Source organism: Pristiophorus japonicus, chromosome X, assembly GCF_044704955.1.
Source record: "Pristiophorus japonicus isolate sPriJap1 chromosome X, sPriJap1.hap1, whole genome shotgun sequence".
Classification (NCBI taxonomy): domain Eukaryota; kingdom Metazoa; phylum Chordata; class Chondrichthyes; family Pristiophoridae; genus Pristiophorus; species Pristiophorus japonicus.
Window position 1 is genome coordinate 20051857 of NC_092010.1, and position 22450 is coordinate 20074306.

Consider the following 22450-nt stretch of genomic DNA (forward strand, 5'->3'; position numbering starts at 1 on the left):
ATGGCCAACACTTACCGGCTGGCCCAGTTCAGCCTTCTAATTGGCCGAATGCCCCGGAACTCCCGCCCCCTCGGCGCATTCCATTCGCAATTGGTCAAGGCCCCGTCAATCATTCTCCGCACCGCCCGCCCTGCCGGGGTGTACCAAATCCCAAGGAAGGGGGGATGTGGAAGGAACATTTGCCAATCTGTCACTCACTGCACATCAGCCTCAATATCGCTTTACAATCCCGGGGGAAATCTTCCGTATCCAATAAAAGCCCACAGACGATAAGTGGCAGGGGTTGGAGTACCGAATTGAAAGAGGTATTGTGTTGTTAATAGCAAGCGTTTACCTGCCGGGTGTAGATAGTGATAGAAATAAACAGCTCGTTTGGCACCGACTTTGGATCAAACCGCACTCAAAGCAGCCTCAAGCAGTAAATGGGCACAAACAAGGTCTAGCAACTGCCTGCTGTGAAAAATATGCTTTATTGGCATCTGCATACTTTATAAATAACCTGCTGCAGTTGCTAGAAACACTAACCCATCATCAGCACTGGAAGAGGCAAAGTTTGTGTGGCTGAGGACCAGTTTCTCACCCTAGCTCAGAGGATGCTGAGGCCAAATGCTGGTACATCATAAATGCACATTTCACAGCAGAGTGCACTTCCTTTAATACAGGGGTCATTTTACAACTTGTATTTGTACAACACATTTCAGGACCTCACAGCCCAAAGCGCTTTACTGCCAATGAACAGTCACTGCTGAAATGCAGCAACACAACAGCCAATTTGCACTCATCAAGCTCCCACACAAACACTAATATGAGATATTGGGCCAGATAATCGGTTGGTGATAGAGGGTTAAATATTGGCCAGGACATCAGGATAACTTTTTGAAATAGTGCCATAGGATGTTTTACATCTACCCCTGAGGGCAGCTGGGGCCGAGGTTTAACGTCACATCTAAAAAAAAGCACCTCCAAAATCCCTGCTCACGTACTTGTGTGAAATGAGCACATACTTCCAAAATTTTTGCAACTTTAGTGTTGATGTACAACCCGTCTTCTTCGACTGTGCCATCCTAGCCTCACTTCCTCCATTGATGGAGTATAAAAGCAGGGACATCTTGCTACAACTGTGCAGGGCATTGGTAAAACCACACCTAGAGTACTGCATACAATTTTGGTCTCCTTGTTTACAGACAGACATACTTGCATTGGAGGTATTGCAGAGAAGGTTCACTAGGTTGATTTCAGAGATGAAAAGTTGTCTTATGAAGGTTGAGCCTATACTCATTGGAGTTTAGAAGAATGAGAGCTGATCTTATTGAAACATAAAAGATGGTGAGGGGGCTAACAGGATAGACGCAGAGAGAATGTTTCCCCTCATGGGAAATCTAGAACTAGGGGGACAAAGTTTCAGAATAATGGATCGCCCATTTAAGACAGAGATGAGGAGGAATTTCCTCTGAGGGTCAGGAATCTTTGGAATTATCTACCCCGGAGAGCTGTGGAGGCTGAGTCATTGAATGCATTTAACGTGAAGACAGATTTTTGAACGATAAGGGAGTCGAGAGTTATGGGGAGTGGGTAGGGAAGTGGAACTGAGTCCATGATCAGATCAGCCATGATCTTATTGAATGGCAGACCAGGCTCAAGGGACTAAATAGCCTACTCCTGCTCCTATTTCTTATGCTCACCATCTGATCTTTCCTCCTCACTATGAAGTGCTAGTCAGAGCCAACTTCCTGCACGAGCACTATATACATGCAGTATATTCAGTCAGGAATTAATATAAATGGTTTTATGATCAACCACATGCAAGTAATCAAAGCCATCCCAAAAGGCAAGCAGTTCAAAGATCAAAATCAGAAAAGCAGAATGAAACACTTATTGAAGGAGGTAACATGGGAAGACTGACAATGTATCGATTCAGTAGAGAGACCCTCAACTGTGCTGAATTCATACACACCAACTATGAAAGCTAACAAAAGCCGACACAGCCCTGAAAAAGGGACAGTTCATAAATACTTAATGATACTTAAAGGGTTGACGGTGGATAGACAATGGCAAACATTTAAAGATCACATGGATGAACTTCAACAATGGCACATCCTTGGCTGGAGTAAAAATAAAACGGGGAAGGTGGCTCAGCCATGGCTAACAAAGGAAATTAGAGATAGTGTTAAATCCAAGGAAGAAGCATATAAATTGACCAAACCTGAGGACTGGGAGAAATTTAGAATTCAGCAGAGGAATACAAAGGGTTTAATTAGGAGGGGGAAAATAGAGTGCGAGAGGAAGCTTGCTGGGAACAAAAAAAAACTGACTACAAAAGCTTCTATAGATATGTGAAGAGGAAAAGATTAGTGAAGACAAACGTAGGTCCCTTGCAGTCAGAATCAGGTGAATTTATAATGGGGAACAAAGAAATGGCAGACCAACTGAATAAATACTTTGGTTAGGTCTTCACTAATGAAGACACAAATAATGTTCCGGAAATACTAGGGGACCGAGGGTCTAGCGAGAAGGAGGAACTGAAGGAAATTATTATTAGCCAGGAAATTGATGGGATTGAAGGTCGATAAATCCCCAGGGCCCGATAGTCTGCATCCCAGAGTACTTAAGGAAGTGGCCCTAGAAATAGTGGATGCATTGGTGATCATTTTCCAACAGTCTATCGACTCTGGATCAGTTCCTATGGACAGGAGGGTAGCTAATATAACCCCACTTTTTAAAAAAAGGAGGGAGAGAAAATGGGGAATTATAGACCGGTTAGCCTGACATCAGTAGTAGGGAAAATGTTGGAATCAATTATTAAAGATGAAATAGCAGCGCATTTGGAAAGCAGTGACAGGATCGGTCCAAGTCAGCATGGATTTATGAAAGGGAAATCATGCTTGACAAATCTTCTGGAATTTTTTGAGGATGTAACTAGTAGAGTGGACAAGGGAGAACCAGTGGATGAGGTGTATTTGGACTTTCAAAAGGCTTTTGACAAGGTCCCACACAAGAGATTGGTGTGCAAAATTAAAGCACATGGTTTTGGGGGTAATGTATTGACATGGATAGAGAAATGGTTGGCAGACAGGAAGCAGAGAGTCGGGATAAATGGGTCCTTTTCAGAATGGCAGGTAGTGACTAGTGGGGTGCCGCAGGGCTTAGTGCTGGGACCCCAGCTCTTTACAATATACATTAACGATTTAGATGAAGGAATTGAGAGTAATATCTCCAAGTTTGCAAATGACACTAAGCTGGGTGGCAGTGAGAGCTGTGAGGAGAATGCTAAGAGGCTGCAGGGTGACTTGGAAAGGTTAGGCGAGTGGGCAAATGCATGGCAGATGCAGTATAATGTGGATAAATGTGAGGTTATCCACTTTGGTGGCAAAAACATGAAGGCAGATTATCTGAATGGCAGCAGATTAGGAAAAGGGGAGGTGCAACAAGATCTGGGTGTCATGGTACATCAGTCATTGAAAGTTGGCATGCAGGTACAGCAGGCGGTGAAGGCGGCAAATGGCATGTTGGCCTTCATAGCGAGGGGATTTGCGTATAGGAGCAGGGAGGTCTTGCTGCAGCTGTACAGGGCCTTGGCGAGGCCTCACCTGGAATATTGTGTTCAGTTTTGGTCTCCTAATCTGAGGAAGGACGTTCTTGCTATTGAGGGAGTGCAGCGAAGGTTTACCAGACTGATTCCCGGGATGGCTGGACTGACATATGAGGAGAGACTGGATCGACCTGGGCCTGTATTCACTGGAGTTTAGAAGAATGAGAGGGGATCTCATAGAAACATAAAATTCTGATGGGACTGGACAGGTTAGATGCTGAAAGAATGTTCCCGATGTTGGGGGAGTCCAGAACCAGGGGTCACAGTCTAAGGATAAGGGGTAGGCCATTTAGGACCAAGATGAGGAGAAACTTCTTCACTCAGAGTTGTTAACCTGTGGAATTCCCTACCGCAGCGAGTTGTTGATGCCAGTTCGTTCGATATATTCAAGAGGGAGTTAGATATGGCCCTTACAGCTAAAGGGATCAAGGGGTATGGAGAGAAAGCAGGAAAGGGGTACTGAGGTGAATGATCAGCCATGATCTTATTGAATGGTGGTGCAGGCTCGAAGGGCCGAATGGCTTGCTCCTGCACCTATTTTCTATAGCCCTCAAGAGTATGGGCTGCACTGAAAGTGAAGTGGGAGGTGAGTAGGTGATGAGGCTGTATGTTTACCCAACATTTAATGGCAAGGGGAAAATCCGAAAGTTCATTAGTGTAATTTGCAACAATGGTGCATATCAAAATTACTGAAAAATGCAAATGCTTAAGGTTTATTTATTTATAAAAAGGGGAATCTGGAGGTATCCTTTCCCCCACTCCCCACATCACAATAGTACATTACTAAACTGCTAAATAGGGGAATCTTGGTGCAATTTGTTTAAGTAAAGTTTACCACTTCTACATCCTCTGTTTCCGAACACTGGCAGCTCCACTGGTGCAGTGACAGGAATGCTGAAAGCCAATTAATGCAACACGCCAGACAATATTCTCATCTTAATAACCAAACATTAACTAATCTTCAGGAAAATAAACCTTCACGTAAAGATAGAAAAAAAGTTTGTTTTTAAAAAGTTGCATTTGAGTAGATTATGTGTCATGTACAACTTGTGCGGAAATACTAAAATGAACTACAATTCTCAAACACATCGGCCCATCTTAAAACTTTTCCACTTCAAGTTTGTGCAAGTGAGAGAAAACTGGTTCTCAGCCGTCTGTTTTTGTTCCAACTGATCTACCTATGACAGTTGTGCATTCCAAATAACAACAACAACTTGTATTTATATAGCAAGTTTAACCTCCAATCTCAGTGGAAAAAGATGATTTTTCTTGTGGAATTCTGACAAGCAGCCACATGGGTTGAAAAACTGACATGTCAGTTTAAAAAGCCAACGATTGGCAGGTATGGTATTGTGAAATACCCAGTGCTATCATATGGAGTATCCTGTATAGGATAATCATAGGCTAGAGGGGTGCATCAGTCAAAGGGTACATTACTTAACCATCTCTTTTCTCCCATACCCTCTAAGCTCTTCCCTTCCCAATCCTGGAGGACACAGGCAAGTCCGAAGCACCAAGTTAGGGAATAGAGAAAACTGAAGACCCTTCAATGTAATTTAATACAATGTTTGTTGTATGGTTGTCAGAAGATTGCCTCTCTCATTACAGCAGCAAGATATCATTCAGACGTCTATAATTAGCAAATGGCCATATAGAGGATAATGTCTCAACATTCAGCAATATCACAACTGATGCATTTTACTTGAGATGGATGCTTGAGGATACTGCCATTGCAGATTCCTCTCCAAGATCAGCAATGGAATGGCTATATCCTGTAAAACGCTTCAAAGATATTGGTGTTTTGCCATTTTACAAAAGTTAAATAGTTACATTAAAGTTGCAATATTTGTGTAGACATTTTTCATTACACAAGAAACATTGTAGATAACATTCAGGTTTAAGGTGACAAAGTTGTGAATGAATGACTTTGGAATAAAAGGGTTAATTTTTATTTTTTATTACTTTACTTGTGCCATTTCTTCAGCTGTTTAATGTTACTTTTTCATTCTGTATCAGTCACAACCAAGCTGTAGGATGCCAAGTATGGAATATTCAGTCACATGCATCGTGTACCAAATGTAGTGAATTGTACTATTTTGTAAATATTAATGACCAACTTCAAAAATGTGCATTTGAAAATGTCTTCACAGTAGTAATCTGATCAATTGTACTTGCATGACTTTAATTATATTGTTGCACTCAAATGCATGAAACACTTGGTTTACTCAAATAATTTGTTACAATAAAACCATGACATACAATAATTAACAATGTTATTCTCCCCACCCCCCCCAAAAAAAGGTTTCATTTTCAGAATGAAAACCAGTCGTACAGCTAAAGCTCACCAGCACAAGAAAGCTGACAGGTCAGGGGGGGGGGGGGGGGGGGGGGGGGCAACAGTGCTGGGGCTTTCTGGTGTGCGTTGCCAGCCCGTGATTCTCCACCTGCCACTCCCCACCCACCCTCCTATTCATGGTACTGGACAGGAAATTCATGGGTTAGCGAGCACAGATGCAGAAAACCCCAATTGTAGAAAATTCAGACTGGCTATGCCAATAGAAAATAAATGGCTGCGTGTGCCTTTAACTTTTAGCCTCAGCTCAGTGAAAGCACTTACTCCTCAGTCAAAAGGTGGTGAGTTCCAGTCCCACTCGAGACTGAGCACATAATCCAAGCTGACACTTCAGTGTAGTACTGAGGGAAGCTGAACTGTCAGAGGTGCCATCTTTCAGGCGAGATGTTAAACAGAAGCTATATCTGCCCTCTCTGATAGACATAAAAGATCCCATGGTCAGAAGAGCTGGGGAGTTCTCCTAATGTTCTGGACACCGTTTATCCCTCAACCAATGTTGCTAAAATCAGATTATATGGCCAGCTAATTCATTGCTGTTGTGCGCAAATTGGCTGCCATGTTCACCTATGTTACAACAGTGATGATACTTCAATAGTAATTCATTGGCACTGAAATGCATTGGGATGTCCAGAGGATGTGAAAGGTGCTGTATGATTGTGTGTGTGTGAAAGGATAACCTTGCAAAGATTAAAATATATATACACACGTGTGTTTAAAAAACATTGCTTCAAAGCTGCAACAATCTCAAGAACAAGGCGGCCATTTAGCCCCTCAAGTCTATTTCGCCATTTAATTAGATAATGGCTGATCTGTATCTTTACTCCATCGGCCCGCCTTGGTTCCATATCCTTTGATACCCTCATTAAACAAAACTTCAGTTTTGAAATTAACAGTTTTTTTTGGGGGCGGGGGAGAAGAGAGAGTTCGAGATTCCCACGACCCTTTGTGTGAAGAAGTGTTTCCTGACATCACCTCTGAACGGCCTGGCTCGAATTTTAAGGTTATGCCCCTTGTTCTGGACTCCCCCACCAGAGAAAATAGTTTCTCTTTGTCTACCCCTTCAAATCCTCCAATCTTTAACACCTCAACTAGATCATACCTCAGTCTTCTATATGCAAGAGAATACAAGCCTAGTCTACGCAACCCGTCCTTAATTTAACCCTCTAAGCCCCGGTATCGCTCTGGTGAATCTGCGCTACTCCCTCTCCAAGGCCAGTGCCCAGAACTGAACGCAGTATCCAGATAGGCTCTGTACAGCTGTAACATCACTTCCTCCCCTTTGTATTCCAGCAAAGGCCAACATTACATTAGCCTTTTAAATTATTTTTATACCTGTACATTAGCTTTTAGTGATTCCTGTGCTTGGACCCCTGCTCATCTGCAGTTCCTAGCTTCTCACCATTTGGAAAATACTCAATCGATCTTGGGTCCAAAGTGGTTGGCCTCACACTTCCCTACATTGAATTCCATCGGCCAGTTCTGCCCACTCACTTAATCTATTAATGTCCCGTTGCAACTTTGTGTTCCATCAACACTATTTACTGCGCCACCTAACTTGGTGTCATCAGCAAACTTGGATATATGGCTCGCTATTCTTTCAAAGTTCATTTACAAACAGTGAAGAGCTGAGGCCCCAGTACAGATCCCTGGGGGACACCACTTGTCACATCCTGCCAATTGGAGCACATACCCATTATCCCCAGTCTCTGTCCTCCTAATCAACTCCCTACACATGCAAATAGGTTGCCTCCAATTCCACATGCTCTCACTTCAGTCTCATGTGGAACCTTGTTGCCTGCCTTCTGGAAGTCCATATAAATAACATCCATAGACACTCCCTTATCTACCATATTTGTTACCTCCTCAAAAAAAGTCAACTAGGTTCATTAGACATGACTTACCTGTTACAAATCCATGCTGGCTCTCTCTGATCAGCTCATATGGCTTAATTTCAATGTGTTATTTAAAACCCTTGACTGTTGAAGCTTTAAACAAACATAGTACACTACTGGGTGACATAAGAACATAAGAAATAGGAGCAAGAGTAAGCCATAAGGCCCCTCGAGCCGGCTCCGCCATTCAATAAGATCATGGCTGATCTGATCATGGACTCAGCTCCACTTCCCCGCCGCTCCCCATAACCCCTTATCATTTAAGAAACTGTCTATTTCTGTCTTAAATTTATTCAATGTCCCAGCTTCCACAGCTGAGGCAGCAAATTCCAGATTTACAACCGAGAGAAGAAATTCCTCATCTCAGTTTTAAATGGGCAGCCCCTTATTCTGAGATCATGCCCTCTCGTTCTAGTCTCCATCAGTGGAAACATCCTCTCTGCATCCACCTCGTCAAGCCCCCTCATAATCTTATACGTTTCGATAAGATCACCTCTCATTCTTCTGAACTCCAATGTAAAGCCGTTCGCCCATTAAGTGCTTGATTCAGGAAAAAATGGTTACACACTACGTAAACTGGATACTGTGTTTTATTAAACATATTCAAATCACAGTGTTGCCCAAATATTTTAAGAATCAAAGTAGGTATCTGCTTGGTCTTAAGTATGGCAAACTTTCATTGCAATTGCTGCATTAATCGCAAAGCAAATCCATATTTTCTTGAATTACAAAGCAGCTAGCACAAAATAATTCATAGTAAAGATAAGACAATCAAACATATACACAAACTTGAATAAAATGACTGGCTAGCTACTGGAGACAAATATCTGGCAGCCACAATATCTGATTACTAAAGGCAAGGTGGCTGCTGTCGCCATGTCGGCTTTATTTTTTTTTTAGCAGCAAGTTGCCATTTCAAGATTGGTTTGGACATTAAAAAAGGATCCAATCATTTATGGTCTCTGACTTTGGCTAACATGGCAGAAACTTTACCATCGGGAAAGAAATATATCCCAAACAGCTTGAAGCCAGTGATGCCATCTAAAGGCTGGAACTGTTGGCTTTATCTGAAGCTTTACAGTCCAGGTGTCTACCACTAAGCTGATGCGTAGCAATCCTAATGATTTCTGCCACCAAGTTGCTCAGCCTCCTTGCCCTTTAGATTCTTCACCTGTCCAGCTTTCCACTTCCAATTTAAAGAGAAAAATCCATTTTGGGATAAAAACATTACATTCACGACACTCTGTGCTCACTCTCCACATTAACGAACAGTCCTTACCTCTCACGGATACACATTTGCTTGTAGGTCAAAGAGGATGTCAGACTGCCTACCTCAGTGCTCTGGTGGCAAGGGTCATTACCAAGAAACACATTCATAAGATTTTACCCATACACACCATTTCCAACTCAAAAAGAACTGCATCAGAAACACATAAAATTCCACTTTAGCTCATCAATAAAAATACAAAATTCTGACCGTTCTTCTGCAGATTCATTTATTATCAATTGTGATCAGTGATCACAATAAATGTGCCATTACACATGGCAAAGTGCAAATTGACTGGTTCATGTGCCAACACCCGAAGATGTGTTTGATTTATACTGAGAGTCATGTGTCCCTAGAAGTCCATATCATCAGAATCTGTGCTGCTCGATGACTGTGTTTCTTCTTGGCTTTCCCCCCACACAAAGCGGTAATTATCCTCCAACTGCTGTTGCCTCTGTTGTTCTTTGTAAACCTCTTCACTACCACCAGTCTGTTTGAAAAGTATAAATATTTTAAAGATTTTAAATTATGCACATTTCCATTTAACAGATGAACACCTCTGAAATTTCTACAATCCTGCCTGATTTCAAAAGGCAGAGAAAGGATCATTTTTCCTCCAAATCTCCCTCCTTAACTCTTGCTGCTTTTCACAATACAACCGGTCCCATTTATGTTCCTTCAGATGATGGGATCAAATGATCATCGCCAGACTGCTGTTTAATCCTGATCCATTACTGCATTTGCCTGTGGAAATTTTCCCCTGGACCATGTCATTGCCTGGAACCCTAAAGATTTCCAAGCCACATGCAGGAGACATTGGCATCCAGATGGGTATTAAATGACAGGTCTTGGGGAGGGGGAGGAATGAACAGAAGTCGATGCAAGTTGTACACTTTTAGTCACTTCCCCAATATTATATTGGAAGTACCCATAAGCGAGCGTTTCCAAGTTTGGATATAAAATCGATCCTCAAAATCAAAAAGCTCAACCTAGAGCGTGCTTTAAAAACCAATAATAGATTGCAAGAGTTTATGGGTGTTATTTTCAGAGATCCCGCACCATCAGTAAGCTCTGACATGCACGGAGTGAATCATCAGAAAATGGTGGGTGCACTGTATTAATAGATATTAATGAACAGAAAATAGCATGCAATGCACCAGTGATTTTCTGATAACTGCCCACTGCGCAAGGCCCTGCTGGTGGGGCAGGGTCTCACCAAATTCCACCTCGGTATCTATGAATTGAGGGGGCATGCGGCGATCACGGCTCTGAACACCCTCTGGGGTAAGAAAACAGCATTAATCTCACTGCAAATTCTCTAGTAATAACAGTGCGGAACAAACATGTTCACCAGCAAGTTGATGAGAAGCTCTCTGAAGGATTTGGTGTCTTCTTCCGATAGCCAGTGCATATCATCATCATCTCCAAGTGATCCAGTTGTTACAATCTTCACTTCGATTTTACCTGAAAAAAAAAATCCAGTGTTAATTCAGTGAATTGTCACTGCATCCCCTTGTAAAGTTAACTCTGCAGAAACAGCAATGTTATTAATATAACATTTAAAATATATTTTTGTAGCCTGTAAAACCACATTTAAAAGTTTCTTTGCATCCCTAATTTTATTCAATTGCCACAAGCTACTTTAGGTTGGACTGAACACACAAAAAGACAGATTTGCATTTGAGTTCAATACAATTCTGTGAATATCGAGTCTTTCAAAAAAATAAAGGTTAAAAAGCGGCAGGTCGGGACCATAAAAGGAGCGGAGGTGAGCAGCCCGGGAGCAGCGTGGAGGCCACTTCAGGGTACAGCGCGAGCTGGTGCAGGAGGGTGATGGCAGCGAAGAGTGACGTCATCAAGGTCCAGGTCGGTGATTGGAGCGTGGGCAGATACAGCAGGAGCAGCGAGGTCGGGGTGAAGGGGCGACGAGAGACTGTAGAGGGATGTGATTGGGGCCCAGGAGAGGCGCGAGTTCGGGGCCAGGAACCCAGGGGCAGCACGAGACAGCCCACACTGCGATATGTGCGCGCACTAGGTCCGTGCAGCAGAGCTGGTCTCCAGGCGTCCTGGTTAATCCTTGCCACTGGACCAAGACCTAGCTCTGACAAGCCCGTGTGGGGGCTGGTGTGCAACGGCCACCCCACGTTAAAAAAATCCACGCACAGGCATCTTCCACTCTTCAGGATGGAGTTCAGGATCCAGAATTTTAGGTCCTTCATTGAAACACCTGTGAACTCATCCGTTTTTGGCGTGGAAGCAAGTCATCCTCATTTCCAGGGACTGCCTATGATTGATTGAGGTGAGCTACATCTAAGTGGACACCTTTCTTGCAGTGCTTCATTCAATCTTCCCCCTCATCTAACCACTCCTGTTATTTTATTTGGCTGTGCTCACGTATTCAAATTGCACGAATGATCAATCTTTTGGCAAGAATGGGGTGAAATGTTACCAGTGAAATACCACTTGTACACTCTTAAAACTGTGTGTGTGTGTGTGGGGGGGTGTGGGTGGGGAGAACCCCCACCCCTGCAAATAGTCACATATTCCCAGGATTTCCATCCTAACTTCTGAAAGACAATGCCAGCTACCCAAAGGGAAAACTCGGCTTCCATCAGGGGAAATAACATGCTAGTAAATGTACAAATACCTGGGCACCTTAAGCTTGAAACACCCTATACAGTCTACCCCTCCTTCACATTTATAATCTGAAGCAAAATGTGCTCTAATATTTAATAATTTGGAGGATGAAAAAATGTTACGGCAACCAAATGAATTTTAAGTGAGCATAAACTGCCCCAAGAGGGATAAGAAAGAAGACAAAAAGCATGCAATAATTAAATGTAGAGGAAAGGTGGTCAGTACACAAACTTCTCATTCTTAAACTGAAACCTTGGAGAGGAGCAAAGTGCTTCCTCAAACACAAGGGGTGGGGTTACCCAGGCATAGTCTAGTCTGACCACCTGAGGCCTGGCTCATGTACAGCATAAAAACAAGTCGGCTGGCAGGAAGTACTCAAAAATTGGTTGGTGGCAAATCTAAGTTTCGGGACAATTTAACGAAATCAGATGATTCCATTAAAAAAAATTTTTGCTGCACAAATCACACTGAATAAATGATCAGTCAAATAATCCTATTGTATATTTTGTAACTGTGCAGAAGGTAGGATGCAGGACAAGCCACATTTCTCAACTCAGATTTTTCAGTACGCTCACTTGCTAAACAGAGAAGTTGCTTCAGAGTCATGTTTGGGGTAGAAAGGAATATCTACTCGAGCACATGGATTAATGGTGGAAAACCATTGCATAACTGAAAGTACCAGGAATATTGCACAGTAAATTAAAACCACAGTCATGTTAACCCATCAACCTCTGATCATCATAGCCAACTACATTGTAAACATTCCGTGCTTACAATAATTTAAAACCTTGCTTATCCAACTGAACTTCAGTTTCAGGATTGAAAATGGGCTGATCTGGATTAATTTATTCAAGAATAAATTAGGTTGAACCTTTTTGAAATGTGTGTGTCTTACAATACTCTTGTGAAGCGCCTTGGGACATTTTACTGTGTTAAAGGTGCTATATAATTACAAGTTTTTGTTGTTAAACCTGTAAAGTCTGGCAAAAATGAAGGATATGTACAGCACCTTGCAAGGCTATATTTTTGTCTTGCAGTCAGTGGTAACGTTTACAGATACAGTCTCGTCTCCTCCAATTGGAATCCGGTTCATTCTAATTATTGGGTAATTTGAACTTTTTGTGCAAAGAACGACTGAATTATCAGGAGCAGACCACCATGTGGTTGAAATAGGTACTGCAACTAAGTCAAAGTGTACATTTTTTCAAAGCCTTCACCTTTCAAAATGAAAACATTGAACAGAACCAAAATCAAAAGTATTTAATGTGGCAGCCAGTCATCTGTAATCCTTGAAATTACATTTTGAACCCTTGCGTAGTGATCTAACCTATATAGAAATCGTTCAAATACACAAAAATGTCAGCTGGCTCAATGAACCGCGCTACTAGGTTAAAAGACTTGCATTTAAAAAGCGACCACTGGACATCTCAAAGCGCTTTACAGCCAATGAAGTACCCCTGGAGTGTAGTCACTGTTGTAATGTGGGAAACGAGGCAGCCAATTTGCATACAGCAAGCTCCCACAAACAACAAAATGATAATGATCAGATAATCTGTTTGTGATGTTGATTGAGGGATAAATATTGGCCGGGACACCGGGGCTAGCTCCCCTGCTCTTCGAAATAGTGCCATGTGATCTTTTACGTCCACCTGAGAGAGCAGACGGGGCCTCGGTTTAACATAAGAACAAAAGAAATAGGAGCAGGGGTAGGCCATTTGGCCCCTCGAGCCTGCTCCGCCATTTAATAAGATCATGGCTGATCTGATCATGGACTCAGCTCCACTTCCCTGCCTGCTCCCCATAACCCTTTATTCCCTTATCGCTCAAAAATCTGTCTATCTCCATCTTAAATATATTCAATGACCCAGCCTCCACAGCTCTCTGGGGCAGAGAATTCCACAGATTTACAACCCTCAGAAGAAATTTTTCCTCATCTGAGTTTTAAATGGGCGGCCTCTTATTCTGAGACTTTGCCCCCTTGTTTTAGTTTCCCCTATGAGTGGAAATATCCCCTCTGCATCCACCTTGTCGAGCCCCCTCATTATCTTATATGTTTTGATTAAAATCACCTCTCATTCTTCTGAACTCCAATGAGTATAGGCCCAACCTACCTTCATAAGTCAACCCTCTCATCTCCGGAATCAACAGAGTGAACCTTCTCTGAACTGCCTCCAATGCAAGTATATCCTTCCTTAAATACGACGACCAAAACTGTATGCAGTACTCCAGGTGTGGCCTCACCAATACCCTGCACAGTTGTAGCAGGACTTCTCTGCTTTTATACTCTATCCCCCTTGCAATAAAGGCCAACATTCCATTGGCCTTCCTGATTATGTGCTGTACCTGCATACTAACTTTTTGTATTTCATGCACAAGGACCCCCAGGTCCCTCTGTACTGCAGCACTTGGCAGTTTTCCTCCATTTAAATAATAATTTGCTTTTCTATTTTTTCTGCCAAAGTGGATGACCTCAGATTTTCCCACATTAGACAAACGTAGGTCCCTTGCAGTCAGATTCAGGTGAATTTATAATGGGGAACAAAAAAATGGCAGACTAATTATACAAATATTTCAGTTCTGTCTTCACAAAGAAAGACACCTCAGATAGTTACTGCTCTGAGAGTGGGACTTGAACCCACAACCCTTCTGACTCGGAGGCGAGTGTGCTACCCACTGAGCCACGGCTAACATGGTTAAATTGCAGTGCAGTTTTAATAAATTAATTTTTTCCTTTCTACATCTTCTGATACTCAAGGTGAAGGCAGTCAGTGCTGGGGATTATTTGGAACACATTTCCGCTTCTGGCAAGCACCGTCAACATTAAACACTCCCACAGACAAGAGTTTTGTCAACAACATGCTTTAAGCATAACTTCAGAGTAAGTACCCTCTTCCACAGAGTGCGCTTTATTCAATTTCCTACACCATCAGTCATCCTCCCAACTCAGCAAAGCTCCCAATTTATTGTCACAAAAATTGGTGTGACATTGGCCACAGTCATCTCACTTAGGGCCCTTATAGCTGGTGGACATTCACCCCTTCAGTCTGAGCCAGATCCAAATTCAGGTCACAGAGAAAAGGGCAGTGCTCTGAGACACCCAAGCACTCAAGTAAAGCAAATATATTTTTGACACGGAGTCATTTTCAGAACAGCCTCTTGGTTCCCATCACAGTCGAAGGAACGCAGGAAGGTTTATTGTTGCAGTATAAATAAGGAGTCTCCAAACTACCTTCTGCTTTCAATCCTGCTTTCTCCAGCTGCTCTTTCACCACATTCTGAATCTGCCTGAGCTGGGGGTCTGTACCACTCATTTCACGCACTTTCATCTCTTTTTGTAGTGGGCTGCCTGGTTTGATTTTTGTGACTCGGACTTTAACGTGTGCCTCAGTTGCTTCATCAGTTTCTGAAACGCAGCAAGAAGTCAGTAGAAAATGTACAAAGGCTATTCGAGTTTTTAGAAACAGTATATAAATCCTAGGATCTTGCAATATTTAAACACCTTCAGCTTCCATAAAAATGCCCAGATCCCTATACTTGGATAGCTGCTAACAGTCTTCCAGAAAAAAAAAAGTGAATAGTTCGAACAGGTCATCATCGGGACACAGAACTGAATGCAAAACATCCTTTATTGGGATTGGGCTGTTTAAAGAAAGGTAACGTTTGACTGGTGATGCTCTTGCCCTGAATCAATTGGCTGAAACCAGTGGGTATCCTGGTTCAGGCGCTGGCAATGCTAACTTCAAAATGAATGATAGATCAACTTAAGCAAATTGATTGGTGGGTATTATTCAACAACACTTCTGTAGTGGACAAATGCCTTTAAAGGCATAATCCTGAGCATGCAGGATAAAAACATACCCAAGGTCAGTAAGCATAGACTTAATAAGTATGGCCCTAAATGGATAGACAAAAATAAATAATGGAGAAAAAGCAGCCTCTCCACATCCTGCAGGGATAAAGGCAAAGGGGCTCAATGGGATGAAGATGAATATGTACATGGAGTTAGGTCACAGATCAGCCATGAAGGCCTTAGAGAGGGTGCAGAAAAGATTTACGAGAATGGTTCCAGGGAGGAGGGACTTCAGTTACGTGGATAGACTGGAGAAGCTGGGGTTGTTCTCCTTGGAGCAGAGAAGGTTGAGAGGAGATTTGATGGAGGTGTTTAGAATCATGAGGGGTCTGGACAGAGTAGATAGAGAGAAACTGTTCCCATTGGCGGAAGGGTCGAGAACCAGAGGACACAGATTTAAGGTGAGTGGCAGAAGAACCAAAGGTGACATGAGGAAAAACTTTTTTACGTAGCGAGTGGTTAGGATCTGGAATGCACGGCCTGAAAGGGTGGTGGAGGCAGACTCAATCGTGGCTTTCAAAAGGGAGTTGGATAAGTACCTGAAGGGAAACAATTGCAGGGCTACGGGGAAAGGGCTGAGGTGCTCTTGCAGAGAACCGGCACAAGCTGGACGAGTCGAATGGCCTCCTTCTGTGCTGTAACCATTCTATGGTTCTATGGCAAAATGGCAGAACAGACCAGAGGGGCTAAACGGCCTCCTGCTGTTCTAATGGGCCCAAGTTTCCACATGATTTGCGGCTGATTTTTAGGAGCAACTGGTGGAGAACGGACTATTTTAGAAATCGCAATTCTCCACATTTTTTTTTCTGCAGTTCTAGTCAGGTAGAACAGTTCTACTTTGGAACAGAATTTTTTCTTCAAAAGGGGGCGTGTCCGGCTACTGACGCCTGATTTGAAAGATTCCACAGTGAAAACCTACTCCAAACTAAAGTAGAATGGAGCAAGTGAAGATTTTTGTAGAACTGAAAAAACCTGTTCTACACATTAAAAAATCAGGCGCAGGTTACAAATCAGGCGTCCAGAACGAGGTGGGGGGGGGGGGGGGAGGGAACTCATTAAATTCTACAATCAATCCTTATTTATACTTATACAAATATTATACAAATAAATCCAACCTGCATAAACATTTATAAGCAAAGAAAAGATTAAATAAACCATCGTCCTACCTGTGTGAAAGTGCTTCAGCCATCGTTCGTTCCCGCGGGGGGGGGGTTAAACAGACGTTTCATTCCCGCGGGGGGGGGGGGGGGAAGGAGACAGTGAGAAGGGTAGCCTCAGTGCTGATGTGCTGATGGCAATGTGCTTTTATTAAAACATTTTCAAAAATTAAACAGCTACAAAGAACTACAAAAATGGCCGAGTGCCAATGTTTTTTTCACACTGCGCGTGCGCGAACGCTCCAACGCGCACGCGCAGCGTTGCCGGCAGGGAAAAAACTAATTTAAATAGTACCCGCCCCCTCCCACTTACAAAATTGGCGCGAGTGTAGGCTCCGCCCCCTGGGCGCCGCGCCAGGCAGACAAGGAGCTGCAGAACGCTCCAGAATTGCGAGGTTTTTTTCCGGCGCCGTTTTACGCGCGAAAAACGGGCGCCCAGCTCGGAGTGGCGCCCGTTTTTTTATCGTGTGGAAACTTGGGCCCGAAGAGTGGAGGAGAGAACTGTAAAAATGTAAATAAATAGTGCTGAAACAACTTTTATTTATATAACACCTTAAGTAATAAAACATCCCGTGGCACTTATAATAATAATGGAATCGATCATCAGGAGTGAATAAGGATTATCTGTAATAACCCAAGAAACAGGATGAGCATAAACAGTAGTTAACATTCTCAATGATTATTTCCTCCAATTAGTCACATGAGTAACATGTCCTCCCCAAGTAGAATTAATGACTTGGATAGAAATGAGATGGAAGTTCTCAGCTAAGAGAGCTCAAAACAAATTAAATCACCAGGGATAGATGGTATTTATCCCAAATTACTAAGAAAAACAAGGGAGGAGATTTGTGAGGCATTGATAAATGATTGGGCCCAATTTTGGCCATGCCGCTTCTTTGGCGCACTGACCCGTTGTGTGCCGACTTTGTGCGCTATAAACTGCCCCGGAAAAAAATGGCCTCATCCTGGCCGCTCTGCAGAGCCTCCAGTGCCCTGGCACTGCGCAGATATATCAGTGGGGGGCGGAGCTACAGGCCTGCGCTGAAACGAGTGCCAGCAGCGTTGCGCATGCGCAGTGGTGTCGGCCCCAATGATTGCGCAGTAGCGCCGAAACTTGGCACTCGGCCATTTTTGAAGTGCATCGCTGTGTAGCCCTGTTTGAGTTTAAAAACACTGGCTGCTTGCTGCCAGAACCCTACCCGAGTCGATTTTTGAGCAGCCCTAGAAATGGGACAGTCAGTGCTCCTGCTTGAAATAGGTGCGAGCCATAATAAAATCTCTCCTCTCCCACCGCCGCCGAGTCCAGCCTTTCCTCTCCCTCCCTTGAGCCTCCTGATGCCCCTGTCTGCTCTCAGGCAGCCCAGCCTTTCCTTTCCTCTCCCTCCTCCTCCCCCCCTCCCCCTTCCCCTTGAGCCTCCCGATGTGTCTTCGCCGGCCGACCCTATCCCACGCCAAATGGCCTCCCGTACAGGCCAGCCCGCTGCTGTCCCCGGCCCAAGGTAGGATTTACTTCAAATAGTTAAATGTTGATCAGTTGTTTACCTCAGTTCTTTATTTTTATTTAGTTATTTGAAGTTTTATTTGTAACGTTTGCTGTTTGGTGTTTGGTGTTTGGGTGCAGGTCCTTACTTACTTACTTACCTGCGCCGATTTCTTAACTGCCCGCAACGTTTTTCAGAGCTGGCCACATATGCTGACCTAAGTCGATTTGGAGTAACTGTTAGCTGGCCAAAGTGACATAAATGGCCAAAACTGGCGTAAGTGTCTGGGAACGCCCCCCTTTTGAAAAAAAAAACGGAACTAAAAAAAAAAATCGTACCTAACTAAGTTACTCTGGAGCAAGTTTATTGGAGAAAATGGGTTTTTTTTGATTTACGCCAGAAAAAACTTACTCCAAAAAAATTGGAGCAAGTCATGGCCACAATTGGGTCCATTTATGAGGGAGTTACTGAACAATGGAGGAGACACCAGTTGGCCAACAGGGTCCCATTTTCAAAAAGGGTAATAGAACAGATATGGGCAACTAGAGGCCCATTAATCTTACCTCAACACCATGTCAAATAATGGAGCTGATTATCAGGAGTCAACTTGAGGATTATCTGCAATAATCTCGTAAACAGCAGTGAGCACAGACTCAGAAGGGGTAGACCTGGTCTGACAAACTTCTGACTTTACAGGAAGTGACAATCCAAGGGGAATGCAGAAAATCCTACATGGTGTGTGTTTAAGCTTCCAAAAAGCTTTTGGAAGCTCAAAACTGTGGGGATGCAAGACAAGTGAATGGCTAAGAAATTGGCAGAAGGGTAGAAAACAGCTCGTACTTGTTAAAGAAGTTGTGTCAGGGCGAGAAGTATGGAGTGGGGTGCGCAGGGCTCGGTATTGGGACCACTACAGTTACTAATTTACACCAAGCACTTGGATTCAGAAACTCAAAAAATTGGTCAAACCTGCAGATGATATCAAACTAGGGACAGTTAATTGAGGAGGAAACTTGGGAAATACAAACATGTGGACAAAATGTGCATTAGAGATAGCCAAAATGTAATTTGGACACGGGAAGAATACAAAAAGGCAATATACACACTCTCTCCATGAAAGGCCTCAAATAGTTAAGGATTAAATTTAGAGAGACACCCAAGGGTCTCATTAGACGCAAAGCTCAACATATCCGACCACCATAGAGCAGCAATCAATAAAGTAAACAGAATACTAAAGTATGTAGCCAATACAATAGAATACAAGTCAGAGGAAGTCATGCTCAGATCATGTAGTGCCCTGGTCAGACCAACCTTGTGTCCAGTTCTGGTCACCCAGACACAAAGGAAATGTGGAATTGCAGTGAAGGGCCAGGAGATAAATTCCTGGAGTCAGAGGTCTGAATTATGGGGAGAGACTTGAGACAGACTTTTCAGCCTTTAAAAGGAGAAGACCAAGAGGTCTTGTACAGAGGTGGTGTACAAGATAGTAAACGATATGGGAAAAGGTAACTAAGTTGATAGTTTGAATTCCCCACTGTCCTACACTATTGAAAGGGAAATTCAGGACTGATGTCAGGAAGACTTTCACACAAAGTGATCAATACATGGGATGGACTCCCAGCTAAGTATGAGGCAAAAACCCTGGAATCATTCAAGAAAAAAAATAGGTATTGCGATGAGAGGGAGATAAATAGAACCATACAAACTTATAGCACAGGAGGCCGCCATTCGGCCCATCGTGCCTGTGTTGGCTTGGCTCTGAGTGTTTCGTCCCACATCCCCGCTTTTTGTCTGTAACCCTGCAAGTTCTTCATACGCAAGTGCCTGTTAATGCCCTTTAAAATTATTTGTAGAATCAGCTTCCACCACCCTTTCAAGTAGTGTTCCAGATCCCAACAAGTCTGAGTGAAAACATTTCTCATCTCCCCTCAAGATCTTTTGTTAAATGATTTAAAAAACTATGACCTCTGGTTATTGACCCACTCACCAGAGTGAACAACCTTTCTCTATCCACTCTACGAAAACCTCATCTTTAAAATCTCTCAACCTTCTCTGTTCCAAGGAGAACAGTCCTAACTTTTCCAACCTCCCCTCAGAACTAAAGTCCCTCATCCCTGGTAGCATCCTGGTAAATGTCCTCTGTACCCTTGACATCTTTCCTGAAGTGTGATGCCTAGAATTGTCCACAATACTCCAGCTGAGGCCTAACCAGTGAGTTATAAGGTTCTAGCATGATCTCTTTGCTTTTATATTCTAGTCCTCTGTTTATAAACCCAAGTAACCCATTTGCTTTTTTAACTACCTTACCAACCTGTCTTACCACCTTCAAGGATTTGTGTATATAAGATACCAAGGTCTCTTTGCTTATCTACACTTTTCAAAATCGTGCCATTTATAGTACCCTGTCCTTCCATATTAGTCCTCCCAAAGTGCATCACTTCACACTTCTCTGCACTGAACTCCATCTACCAGGATTCTGCCCATTCCACCATCATGTCTTTGTCATCCTGAAGCCTATAACTATCATCACTATCTACTACTTTGCCAAATTTCGTGTCATCTGCAGACTTTATGGGCCCAAATTTCGGCCTCAGTTGCTCCTGATTTTTTGGAGCAACTGGTGTAGAACGGAGTATCTTAGAAATTCAAATTCTCGGCATTTAGTTTGCTCCAGTTCTAGTCAGTTAGAACAGTTTCACTTTGGAACAGAATTTTTTTTTCCCCCAAACGGGGGCGTGTCCAGCCACTTACGCCTGTTTTCAAAGTTTCGGCAGTGAAAACTTACTCCAAACTAACTTAGAATGGAGTAAGTGAAGATTTTTGTACGCTCGAAAAAACCTTGTCTACACTTTAGAAAATCAGGCGTAGGTTACAAGTCAGGCGTAGGGAATGGGGGGGGGGGGGGGGTTTAAAGGGAAGTTTACAAACATTAAACACTTCAGTTTTACAAATAAAGAGCCATCATCAATAATAAATGATAAAAACATCAATAAATCAACCAATAAATCAATCAAAAAAAATTAATAAGAAATAATTTTTTTTTAAATCAATAAATAAAACATTTTCTACTTACCGACTGCAGCACCGGGAGCCCTCCAACAGCGTGCTGGGATACCCCCCCCCCAGTGTGTCTCTGTCAGTGTCTCTATCTCTCTGTCTGTGTGTGTCTCTCATTCTCTGCCTGTCAGTGTCTGTGTTTCTGACAGTGAGGGGAGGGGGAGGAGGGGGGTAGAGAGAGAGGGGGGGGGCAGGGGGAGGGGAGGGAGGGAGGGAGGGAGGCAGAGGGGGAGGGAGGGGGGAGGGGAGGAGAAGGGGAAGGAGAAGGGGGGGAAGGAGGAGAAGGGGAAGGGGTTGAAGGAGGAGAAGGGGAAGGGGTTGAAGGAGGAGAAGGGGAAGGGGGGGAAGGAGGAGAAGGGGAAGGGGGGGAAGGAGGAGAAGGGGAAGGGGGGGAAGGAGGAGAAGGGGAAGGGGGGGAAGGAGGAGAAGGGGAAGGGGGGGAAGGAGGAGAAGGGGAAGGGGGGGAAGGAGGAGAAGGGGAAGGGGGGGGAAGGAGGAGAAGGGGAAGGGGGGGAAGGAGGAGAAGGGGAAGGAGAAGGGGGGGGAAGGAGGAGGAGGAGGAGGAGGAGAAGGAGGAGAAGGGGAAGGGGGGAAGGAGGAGAAGGGGAAGGGGGGGAAGGAGGAGAAGGGGAAGGGGGGGAAGGAGGAGAAGGGGAAGGGGGGGAAGGAGGAGAAGGGGAAGGGGGGGAAGGAGGAGAAGGGGAAGGGGGGGAAGGAGGAGAAGGGGAAGGGGGGGAAGGAGGAGAAGGGGAAGGGGGGGAAGGAGGAGAAGGGGAAGGGGGGGAAGGAGGAGAAGGGGAAGGGGGGGAAGGAGGAGAAGGGGAAGGGGGGGGGAAGGAGGAGAAGGGGAAGGGGGGGAAGGAGGAGAAGGGGAAGGGGGGGGAAGGAGGAGAAGGGGAAGGGGGGGGAAGGAGGAGAAGGGGAAGGGGGGGAAGGAGGAGAAGGGGAAGGGGGGGAAGGAGGAGAAGGGGAAGGGGGGGAAGGAGGAGAAGGGGAAGGGGGGGAAGGAGGAGAAGGGGAAGGGGGGAAGGAGGAGAAGGGGAAGGGGGGGAAGGAGGAGAAGGGGAAGGGGGGGAAGGAGGAGAAGGGGAAGGGGGGGAAGGAGAAGAAGGGGAAGGGGGGGAAGGAGGAGAAGGGGAAGGGGGGGAAGGAGGAGAAGGGGAAGGGGGG

At 44.1% G+C, this 22450-nt stretch overlaps 1 protein-coding gene across 3 annotated transcripts in view; it reads right to left on the reverse strand.

The window, feature by feature from the left end:
* Window positions 1–8406: 8406 nt before the first annotated feature.
* os9 (OS9 endoplasmic reticulum lectin) overlaps window positions 8407–22450 on the reverse strand; it is a 73853-nt gene continuing 59809 nt past the window's right edge. For 2 of the 3 annotated variants that reach the window (XM_070869443.1, XM_070869442.1), the window contains exons 13-15: window positions 14968–15141; window positions 10453–10565; window positions 8407–9591 (exon numbers count right to left, since the gene is read on the reverse strand). In XM_070869443.1, coding sequence (XP_070725544.1) covers window positions 9454–9591; window positions 10453–10565; window positions 14968–15141 — 425 coding nt within the window. In that variant the 3' untranslated portion in view covers window positions 8407–9453. The remainder of the gene's footprint in view (window positions 9592–10452; window positions 10566–14967; window positions 15142–22450) is intronic. The other variant, XM_070869444.1, reaches the window with a different exon arrangement.